At 34.7% G+C, this 12,291-nt stretch overlaps 1 protein-coding gene across 13 annotated transcripts in view; it reads right to left on the reverse strand.

The window, feature by feature from the left end:
* ERC1 (ELKS/RAB6-interacting/CAST family member 1) overlaps positions 1 to 12,291 on the reverse strand; it is a 515,425-nt gene that overhangs the window by 281,198 nt on the left and 221,936 nt on the right. For all 13 annotated transcript variants that reach the window (XM_023256613.2, XM_023256607.2, XM_023256611.2 and 10 more), the window contains one exon: positions 6,491 to 6,626. In XM_023256613.2, coding sequence (XP_023112381.1) covers positions 6,491 to 6,626 — 136 coding nt within the window. The remainder of the gene's footprint in view (positions 1 to 6,490; positions 6,627 to 12,291) is intronic.

Here is a 12,291-nt window from a genome sequence, read left to right on the forward strand (position 1 = left end):
AAATTCACAGCTCATTTATTTCAAGGGAATGAGAACATGAAGTGGATAATTAAAAGTGCTGAGATGGGTGCCTGGGTGGCTCACTCGGTTAATTAAGCCTCTGACTTCAGATCAGGTCATGATCTCACAATTCGTGGGTTTGAGCCCCACATCAGGCTCTGTGCTGAGAGCTCAGAGCCTGGAACCTGCTTCAGATTCTGTATCTTCCTCTCTCTCTGCCCCTCCCATGCTCAATCCTCTATCTCTCTCTCTCAAAAATATATAAACATTAAAAAAAAAAAAGTGCTGAGAAAAGAGTCAATGACAATTTGAAATAAATTTTTAATTCTGAACTAATTATAAAAATACAGAGAGGCTGCAAAATTAGTACACAGTTCCCATATACCCCTCCACCCAGCCTCCTCTAATGTTAAGAGCTTACATAACCATAGTACAGTGATCAAAATTAGGAAATTTACATTGGTACAATACTCTTCACAAAACTAAAGACCTTCTTCTAATTTCAACAGTTTTCCCCTAATGTCCTGTATCTGATTTAGGATTCAATCCGGGATCCCACAGTTCATTTAGTTAACATTTCTTCTAAGTGCCACTCCATCTACAATAGTTTTCAGTCTTTGTCTTTCACAATCTTGACACTTTTAAAGTGTACTGCATAGTTATTTTATAAAAATGTTCCAGAATTTGGATTTGTCTGGTATTTTCTCATAACTGGAATAAGATTATACATTTTGGAGAAAGAGCACAGATATGAGATTGTCTACTTTCTCAGTACATCATATCAAGGGGACCATGATGTCAATATCTGACTACTGCTAATGCTAACCTGAATCATTCTGTTAAGGTGGTGTCTATTAGGTCTGTTCACAGAAATGTTAGTCTTCCCTTTACACCTAATAAACATCTCAGGGAATATATTTTGAGACTATTATTCCTCAAATGTTCACCCACTAATTTTCACAACCATCACTGGATCTGGTCTGCAACACTTATTACTGAGGTGTTTGTTTCGTGGTGATTTTTAAAAATCTGCATCCTTCTACACTTACTAATTAGAAATCTTCTTCGGGAAAGAACTGCTCTCACCCCCCTACTTACTTATGCATTTGATTATTTATATCAGTATGAGCTCATATTTATTTCATTCTATGGATTAAATTCAAATATTACCATTATTTATCTTTTTACTCAAATTGTTTTAACATGAGACATTAGGTGCTCCTTCAGGTTGGCTCCTATGTTCTTTCACAAGCCTGCATTCTTTTGTTGAGCATTTTCCTATTTTCTGGAACCACAAAGTTATCCAGGCTCACTGCATATTTTCCCTGCCCCAACCCTGAAATCAACCATTTCTTCAAGATGCCTTGGTTCATCTTACTGAAGAAAGGTGTATAGAAACCAGAATCTGGGTGTTAGGTGTGCTTACTACTTCTAAGCCTTCTTGGTGGACAAAGAGGAAATATAAGCATATATAACAACCCCATACATATATACATATCAGTATTTCTATATTTATTTGCATATAAATTAAATACCATGAATTCATACTAATATCTCTGATTCCAGTACAACGCTACAGGGTTTACTTAAGCCTTCCCACTTCACTTATTTATAACTTCTTGCTTGAACAATGAAAAGCTCACCCTCATTATATTTACTTGAATTCTAGTACACATATCAAGTGCTCTCAGAATGGCTAGCCTATCCTTTGTGAGAAACACATTTATTACTAGATTACAACATTTATGTATAGTTCTTTGTCTTTAGCTTTCTAGCATTCAGTCAAGACAATGTCTTCCAAAACTATTTAGGTTAGTTCCTTTCTTCCCCAGCCCTTTGAGGGTGTTTGTATTATACATTTATAAAACAAGTTTACCTGTTAGTGTTTGTATTCTTTTTGGCTTTTCCCCCCACCCCACCCCACCCCACATCTTGATTGGTTTTGTTTACCTAGTTTTTAGCATATGTGAAATAGTACTATGGTTCGGAGAGTCAAAGTCTTTATTACATAACAGAAGGTTCTCCTCAAACCTACCACCCCAATCCCATTTCCCCTCTTTCCACTCTTCTCATCACTACCATAGATAACTGGTCTCTTTAGTTTCTAGTTTATCCTTCCTGTTTTCTTTTGAAAAAGAAAAAAAAAAGATGAGATATAAGTGTATTTTCTTATACCAAGAGTAGCATACTATAGATAGTCTTTGTGCTTCCCTCCTCCCCCCAACTTAACAGGATGTCCATATCAGGTCATTAGAGATCTTCCTCACTTTTTTTTAAAGCTGCCAAGTCTCCAGTTTGTGGATGTACCATAGAAGACTCAAGTACTCTCCTACCTACAGGCAATTAGATTGTTTCTAATATTTCACAATTACCCACAATACTGTAAAGAACCGTTTATATAAGTATTTTTATATTGCCTGAGCTGTATCTTCAGATACAACAAGATGATGGATAGCTGAGTCAGTAAGTTAACTGCATATGTATATATGGTAATTATAACCTACATTAAAAAATCATGTTTTGAACTTTAATAATTTTTAAGAGTAAAAGGGGGCTTCTACAACCAAAAAATCTCAGACAATATACATAACACAAAAGTACAAACAGAATACAATGGAATGTCAATGTCCTACATTAAGAAAGGGCACTCGTATCTAAGGCCATGATAAACAATGCCAAAGTTTACAGTCTGCAGGATTCCTAGGTTCTCTCCACTTTCAGGTATCATTTTCATTTCATATGTAAGGAATTTGTTTAATCTTTTTAGAACATTTTTAATGTGTTGAACCAAAAACAAGGAGTAAAGTAACAACTTATTTCCAAACTCACGTTCTGCCAAAAAGTAATACTTTTAGTTCCATCTGAATATTCAAAAAATGGAAAATTGAAAGAAATGAAGTTATCTTTTCAAAACACTTTTAAGATAAAACATGGGATTTTGAATTAAAAAAAAACAGTACAGCAAGGACATCAAATGTGCAAATGCTACACTCAACTATCATGAATAAACCTCACATGTGATGCTGAACAAAAGTCACAGAATAAATATGATGACTCATTTACATAAAATAAAAATATGCAAAACTAACCTATACTTATTTAATATATACACAGGTTGCAAAGAAAAGCAAAGAACAATAAAAGCCAAAATAATAATTTCCTCTAGAGGAAGGGAGGAAAAAATGATCAGGAAGGAATATACATATGATTTCTGGGATGCCAGTAATCTTCTAATTTCTTGAGATGATCACTTTACATGTATTATTTACATTGTGTGTATATGTGTATTTTATGTACTTCTTCTAACGTATTTAATCTTGCAGAATAATGAAAGACAAATTTAAAAAGTAATATCACTGCTTTGTGGCAAACTGTAACTTCTACTAGGAAGAGTGAAGACACCAATGAACTACCATAACTGGCAGTCACTGAATAACAAAAAGTGAAAATTAACCTTCTTGTCTTAAACCAGGTTTTAATCTTCACAAACAAAAGAAAACATACTATGTATTTACTAATATCATCAGTAGAATTAAACTTTGGAAGGCAAGGTGGCACCTGATAAAGATTATTCATTATTCATCAAATCTGAAAAAATTAAATATACCATATTTTTAACATGATAAAGAATATACTTTAATCCTAGAATTATTATGCCTATAGTGGAAATACTAAAATAATTCCTTCCCTCTACATTTCCTATTTCACAAAAACATCAACAGATGAACCCAAATATATATGCAGAAATTTAAAACACACAAAAAAATTCAGGTATTAGAACTATTTTTAATACAAGTCCAAAATCAATTGCTTTTCTACTATTATACTTTCATGAATTCTGATTAGCCATTTCTCCAAGATCACTAGCTTTTTTTAGTGGAGATTCATATTTAGAGATCACAATCTGGGTGCTAGGGATGTTGACTACCACTGGTTGTCATTTGCAACAACATGGTTAAGTGAGTGGCAGAGCTAGTTAGTACAAGAGCTGAGATCACATGGAAAATATCCTAGTTGTAACCCTATACTCTTTTCACTATATTTAAATGAACTACATCCATGTGTATCTTGCATATGGCCATGAGCTATCATTTGTCATTATTTTTATATCCATCACTTACTGAGACACCTTGGAAAAGTCATTCATCCACTCTAAACTAGTTTTCTATATAATATATAAAATAAATAATCTGATGTCCTTATTTCTCAAATCATACAAAGAGTAAAGAGGAGATTACATGTGAAGGCTCTTTTGATAATAACATAAAAACTGACAAAAGATTAAAAGGGCATCTTTTGGTTTACGCAGACAGACTGGTAACAGAAAACATTAAAGGGGTGGAGGACAGAAGACAAATGAAAAAATTAAGGAGGTAACATAAATAAGGGCCTGTCTTATAAATTAAATATTTTCAGTAATTAAAAACATTGTGATACTAGTTCAACAAAGGAGGCTGAATGAAATCCTAGAAATAGCCTAATTGTTCAATGAAATGAGCAATGAAATAATTTCCTATCAATGATCTAGTTAAATTGTTAGCAATGAAGAAAAATAAGACCCTCACCACACAAAATATCCTAAAATAATTTAAATTAAGAAGGTAAAAAATGGAAGTCCAGAGCAACTTAAAAATATTTATAGGCAAATATTTATATGTTCTCAAAACAGGATAAACAAACCAAAAAAATCCTTGGGGAAAAGGCCAACACGGAAGAGAGAAAGCATTTGATTTATATTAACAAATGAATATTTAAGACATGAATAAATACTTAGCCTCACTGGTAATCAAATAAATGTAAATTAAAACAAAAATTAAATATTTTCCGGGGCGCCTGGGTGGCTCAGTCGGTTAAGCGTCTGACTTCGGCTCAGGTCATGATCTCACGGTTCATGGGTTCGAGCCCCACATCAGGCTCTGTGCTGACAGCTGGGAGCCTGGAGCCTGCTTCGGATTCTGTGTTTCCCTCTCTCTCTGCCCCTCCCCGACTCGCATGCTGTTTCCCTCTGTCTCAAAAATAAATAAACATTCAAAAAAAATTGTTTTTAAATTAAATATTCTCCATCCATCAGACTGGCACTTTAAAAAAAGGGAGGGGGGGCACCTACATGGCTCAGTCAGTTAAGCGTCCAACTTCGGCTCAGGTCATGATCTTGCCATTCCTGAGTTCGAGCCTCATGTCAGACTCTGTGCTGACAGCTCAGAGCCTGGAGCCTGTTTCAGATTCTGTGTCTCCCTCTCTCTCTGCCCCTCCCCTGCTCTCTCTCTCTCTCTCTCTCTCTTAAAAATAAATAAACATTAAACAAAAAAAAAAAAAACTTTTTAAAAAGGAGGAAGAAAATTGATAATATCAACTACTGTTGGCAACAGTGAGGGAAAACCGGTACGCTGCTTCTATCAAAAGGTGCTGCATTTGAAAAGATGTGTATTGTTTCTATAAGGACCATGCACTGTATAATAAAATTTATATAAAACAGGAATGAAAAAAGAAATTAAAAAGTCAGATTTTTGTGTCTGAAATGGATCTGTTGTGAAGTCTAAAAATGTCCCACAAATCTCTTCAGTAAAGATTGCAGGATAATGCAATTGTGGCATAAATACTCTCTCAAACCAAATTAAAAGTTTCAACGAGAGAAAAACAAAGTGGCGGCAGCTTAGCAGAATTAGCAGATATGCTTCTCTAAAATTTAAACTTCATTCTGACAGGTTACAGATCCAGAAAGTCTCAGGTAAAATCATGGCTGAGCCACTTACAGAGCTGTGTGCATTCAGGTAAATAATTCAATTTCTCAGAGTCACTTTCTTACCTGTAAAACGTGCACAAAACCACCTGCCCCACAAGATCAATGTCAAGGTTAGAAATAATGAATGACCAAAGGCCTTAGTTCAAGTAATGGGCACATAACAGGAACTTACCATATCATCACTAGTACTGTTATGGAGTTTAGTTACACCTAATTTTTGAAAAATTATCACTCCACTGAAGTGAAAAAGTATAGTTTATACATCCTGTATGATTGTGAAATATGGTCTCTAAAGTGAATATTTAAAAAGGAGGGAAAGAAAGTGAGAAAGGAAAAAGCAGAGAGAATAAAGGTAAAAGAAGAATAAAAAAACAGAATGAAGTTAAACAGACGTTAACCAAGATTAGCAATGTACTCTAATGAAGGAAAATGGCAAATAGTAATACTGACCACCCTGAAGCTTAAGAGAACCCACTCATTAAACTGACGTTGAACTTACCAATTAAATGCGATCAACTTGAAGATGAACTTTCTCCTATGCTGAGGTGTCCTCACAAAGCTGTGGAATAAAACTTGCCTTTTCTATTTAAAGCCATTCCTTTATTGCTAAACAGTTGGTCTCAGAGGAAGGCAGCAAGCAGGGTTAGAAAGAGAAAAAAGAGGAGGATAAAGATGAAGAGAAAAACAACATGCAATCATGGATCAATCTCTTCACCCGATCCTTTCGGATTCTCCTCAGGTTCTAACCTGTAGTTGTTGGGAGCTATCATTGAGGTTATCCTCCCTCCGTCGAGCCTCCTCAAGCATCTGCGCACTCTTCTTCTTTTCCACCTGTTCCTTGTGCTTCAGATTTGCTACCTTCTTATTCTGGTCTTTCACTTGCCTATTGATAAGGGAGGAGAAAAATCAAGCTTTTCATGTATCTGCATAAAAAAGAATATTTTTATTTAGAAATATATAGCACTTATGCCAAAAACTGGCTGAAAACAAACAAAGAATTTCTGCTGCAAAATTTTTCTAACAATTCAAAATTCTTTCCTACCAATGGAAACAAATTGGTAACAATGGTGTTTCAGAAACATGTGTTCAAGCACGTACTTTATGAAGCACAAAATTATAAAACAAAAGAAAGACATAGGATAGTCTGAAATAGCAGAAGAAAAGAAACCAATTCAGAGATTTATGTTGGAAATAGGGAAAGGCTACTGACATCAATGTTATGAAATATTTTCTCTTTTTTATTTGCATATCTATTACTGGTTTTTGACTTGCAATTAACATTAGGTTTCAACATAACATCTTATGCATATATCAGCCTATATTAAGTTGATGGTCACTTAAGCTTGAACCCGTTCTTTACTGATAGAGAATTTAAAACAATGGACAAAAAGATACGCACTGGACTTGAGAAAAGAGAGTAAGACCTCAGTGAGACCCTTAACAGAGAGATAGGAAACATAAAAAACCAATCAGAGATGAACTCTGTAAATGAAATTAAAAATACACTATATGAAATAGACTGGAGGAAGCAGAACACCAGATCAGTGACCTGGAGGACAGAGTAATGGAAAACAATCAAGCTGAACAGGAGAGAGGAAAAAAATAATAGTAACAAATGCAAAGAGACTTAGGGAACTCATTGACACCATCAAGTGTAGTAACATTGGAAATATAGGAATCTCAGAAAGAAGTGAGAGAAAAGAGGGTAGAAAATTTATTTGGAGAAATAATAGCTGAAAGCTTCCCTATATGAGGAAGGAAATGGAAATCCACATCCAGGAAGCCCACAGAAGTCCACAACAAAATCAACCCAAGGAGGTCCACACAAAGATACACAGTAATTAAAATGGTGAGGAGTGACAGAGAATTTTAAAAGCAGCCAGAGAGAAGAAAACAGTCATATACAAGGGGACCCATTAGGCTATCAGCTGATTTTTCAGCAGAAACTTTGCAGGCTAGAAGGGAGTGGCATGATATATTCAAAATGCTAAAGGAAAAAAACCTGCAGCCAAGAATACTCTATCCAGAAAGGATGGCTCCCCAGAGCTGATTAATACAACAAACAGCTGCTGGGTGCACCTTGTGCATTTTCCTGTGTGCTATCTCACCTCACTTCACCATACACCTGTGAAGTGGGCACTATGTTATTTCTATTTTAGAAATGAGGGGCGCCTGGGTGGCTCAGTCAGGGGTCCAACTCTTGACCTCAGCTCAGGAGATGATTTCACAGTTCGTGAAATCAAGCCCCACATTGGGCTCTGCACTAACAACGCAGAGCCTGCTTGAGATTCACACTCTCCCTCTGTCTCTCTGCCCCTTCCCCACTCATATGCGTGCACACTCTCTCTCCCTCAAAATAAATAAAACCACTTAAAAAGTAGTAAAAATAGAAAATTTATTCAAAATCAAACAGTAAGTTAGTCACATAGATGGTAAAATAAAAGGTCTGATGGAAGTGCACACTAATAGGCTATGCTAAGGTCACATTTCAGGTCTGTACTTTCTGCCATCTTGAATATCCACAGAAATATTTAGCCACAGAGAATAAAAACAGATACCAGTAAAAGAAATAAAAATGCAAATCATGTTTATATTTGATTCTCCTCACTATATAATTTTCTATGCTAATGTTTTGATTTTTTTTAATCTGATATCAATTATATCCTAATGGAAAAAAACAGATTGGGACCTTTGCATTAGAAAAGACCAAAAAATGAAGCAAGATTTTTTCATGAATCAAATTGCTCTTTCTCAAAATTAAACTTCTCATAACGTTAGTTTACTGATACAAATATTTGCTGTTTTTAGAGTGAAAAAAATTTTAGATGGTATATAAATTCTTTTCACCCTGCATCTATGGATTATTCCAGATGGTGCTAGCAACCACTAAAGCTATAGCAGTAACCTGGTTATTTGGAGCATTATGACACATGGAGGAAGAAACCTAATTAAAATCACCTGTGTATTTTTTGGTTAGCGGGCCAACCTTAAAGACTCAACTGTTGATCCAATCAAAACCCTTTTTATTCTTCAGTACTTTTTATCATTATTATTATCTGAGAATGAGTGGTTTATTTTCATCCTGACTTTACCCGCAAGCCATAGAACTAGGTCAGGGTGTTTTTAGTGGTGTTTCAGAAATGAGAATAAAAAAATCCCACTGCCCCTATCCTATCCCAATAATCATTCCAATCAAACTTGTAGTATGCATTTAAAAACCAAAACTGTTTGGGGGTGCCTGGGTGGCTCAGTCAGTTAAGCGACTGACTTTGGCTCAGATCTTGATCTCTCAGTTCATGAGTTTGAACCCCCCTGCGGGCAGGCTCTGTGCTGACAGCTCAGAGCCTGGAGCCTGCTTTGAATTGTGTCTTCCTCTAACTCTGCCCCTCCCCCACCCTCACTCTGTTTCTCTCAAAAATAATAAAAAAAAATTTTTTTTAATGTTTGTGGCACCTGGGTGACTCAGTAGGTTAAGTTCCAACTTCAGTTCTTCAGTTCAGTTCATGAACTCACTGTTCGTGGGTTCAAGCCCCACATCAGGCTCTGTGCTGACAGCTCAGAGCCTGGAGCCTGCTTCGAATTCTGTCTCCCTCTCTCTCTCTGCCCCTCCCCAGCTCATGCTCTCTCTCTCTCTCTCTCTCTCTCTCTCTCTCTCTCTCTCTTTCAAAAATAAATAAACTTAAAAAAAAAAAAAGATAATTTTAATCTTCAAAATATTGGTCATAGGATTTTTTTAATGATTATCTCCATCAACTCCAAAAAGACACGACAAAATACTAAGTAATAAATATAGAATATGAAGCTGAATACAAAGCATGATCCTAAACATATGTGTGCATACACACATACATAACTGAAAAAATTAAAAAGGAAAAACTTAGGATGTTTTTAATGTTTCTTTTAATGGTATTCTGTAGTTTCTAAATTTTTTAAAATAGACAAAATACTTTTAAAAAACATTTTAAAATTATGTTTTTAAAAATGAGATGTGGTTTTACCTCAAAATAGGATCTTCATCTATATCAGACTAACAGAAAGTAGTCCAGTATGGCACATTTAAGTTTCCCTTATTTTTTTTGGTCTTTAATTTTCCACTTCCAACTCCATTTTCTTTTCATGTTTTCAATTTCTTTTCTTTAACTTAGTTTTCTGGCTTTAGCTCTACATTTTCATTCTATAGACTAAAGGATAATTAAATAGGAAAATAAAATGATTTTATCTAATAAGTCAGGCAACCAAGAAAAGTATAGAAAATTTTAAGAGTATTAAATCAATATATCTCCCATTGTCTCTCCTACCCCACCTTCTTGTATAATGTTTACATGCACATGCAACACAAATATATGCAAAGTTCTGAATTCACAAATTAACTAGAGTGGATGAATACAACCAACTTTCTTGTCTAATATCCTTTTCAACACTGTTTCTTGGGCAAAGAACACAAACAGCAGTATTATCACAACATACGTGATAAGTAAAAGGAAAGATGTAACTTGAGGAATTGTTTGGGAATAAATATTCTGAGACATAATAGAATATGTGAAACATGAAATTACTTTCTCTTATAAATAGATCAATATGTAATTTGATTTAAATCTGGGTAGACAAGAAAACCCAAATATGTTAGTAAACCCATACCTTAAACAGAAAGAAAAGGATTTAAATGGCTTAGTATAGATTTTTTTTTTCACTCTCTTAGACTGCTTTAAGCCTGAATTAATTAACTGGGGTTAAATTCAAAGTGAACTTATATCCTTTAATATCCTTCAAGCAAGAAAAGGAGAAAGGAGATTCAGAAATGAATTAATCCTTTAAAATGTGATTCTCAATTGAGGAGTTCCCAACTATTATAATAATAATGAAATAATGAATGAATGAATGAATGAATGATGAATGAATTTAACTCTCTCCATTCTCACACAGATATGAATAAATTAATGTGTAAAAAGAGAGAAATGCAAAAATGGAAAAGAAGAGATTTATCTCTACTGGTCTCTATCACAAGAAGTTTTATAAGATGTGATCTACCACCTTGCCATTCAAAGTATGATCCATGAACATACATCATCAGCATCACTTGGGAGCGTGTTAAAAATACAGAATTCTCAGGCTCACACTAGATCTACTAAATCTGCCCCTATTTACTTTTTTACTATTCCCTCAGCCTCTGTCTCTTAAAATCCAAACTCAAACTTAGGTAAACCTCTTAGGTCATAACTACTATTGGCTCTCCTCAGCTCCCATAGTCATTTTAACTAAATATATCTTAGGACATGTTAGTTTGTTCCTCATATTAGTGTAATCCACATGTATATCTCATTATACCTATGAAAATGCCTTCCTAGGGGCACCTGGCTGGCTCAGTCAGTAGAGCACACGACTCTTGATCTTGGGGCTGTAAGTTCGAGACCCACATTGGGTACAGAGATTACTTAAAAATAAAAACACCTAAGGAAGGATGGAAGGATGGAAGGATGGAAGGATGGAAGGATGGAAGGATGGAAGGAAGGAAGGAAGGAAGGAAGGAAGGAAGGAAGGAAGGAAGGAAGGAAGGAGAGAAAATGCCTTCCTAGAGGTCATGGTCCATGTCTGATATATTTTCATAACTCACAACTCATAGCATAGTTCCTCCTTGTGTGTAGATACTCATTAAATATTTGTTAAACACACGCATAAAAAGGAAACTACATCCCCTCTATTGACAAATTTGCCCAAAACACGGCTCTGAGGGAAAATACAGTTTAACATTACAAAACAATGTAAGCACTGAAAAATGAACATCTTCCTTATCTTTAAGTAACTAAGAAAGTTTATTAGGAAAGGACTAGTTCTTGTTCTCCTTCAAAACTTACATTCTATTAAGACACCATCATACTTTTTTCAGAAACTACACTCCTAGTGGCTTTTTGCTTTGTCAAAAAGACAGATACATAATGCTAGTGTAGTAGGTCACCCTACCATAAAAATCTCCCAAGCACATTTAAGAAAAAAATAGAATGCTACTATTGTCAGGTTTAAGGAAATACTAAAAATCAAATCTGACTCAGCTATGTGAGCTTTCATTAGAGAAAAGCAGTTTAAGCTAGAAAAAAAAAGCTTAAAAATACATTAATTTCAAGCAAAATATTGTTCAAGTATTACATATTAAACATCTTTATTATGCATAAATGTTTACATATAGAGAGAATATACAGATATTGCATGTGCATGCACAGACACTCCCTCTCCTTCAACCTTCCCAGGAACACCCTCCATTGACACTTAAAATAAAAACTAAGACGTGAAATTTCATAACACTACCTGAATACCTACACTTGGCTTAAAAAAAGCAATTTCATATTATATCATCCCCAAAAGTATATAAGAAACTAAAAATAATATTTTTTACATATTCTATGTCTAATTACAATGTTTTGGGTTATTTAAGAGCTGCTTTAAATAAGGATTTTTATTTTCATGGCACTGTATCCCTAGCAATCTAATGATAAGAAGCCATACCAAAAAAAAGAAAATATTTCATTATAGAATATAAAATCACTAACAATTTG

The sequence above is a fragment of the Felis catus genome, chromosome B4 (genome assembly GCF_018350175.1).
Source record: "Felis catus isolate Fca126 chromosome B4, F.catus_Fca126_mat1.0, whole genome shotgun sequence".
NCBI lineage: Eukaryota > Metazoa > Chordata > Mammalia > Carnivora > Felidae > Felis > Felis catus.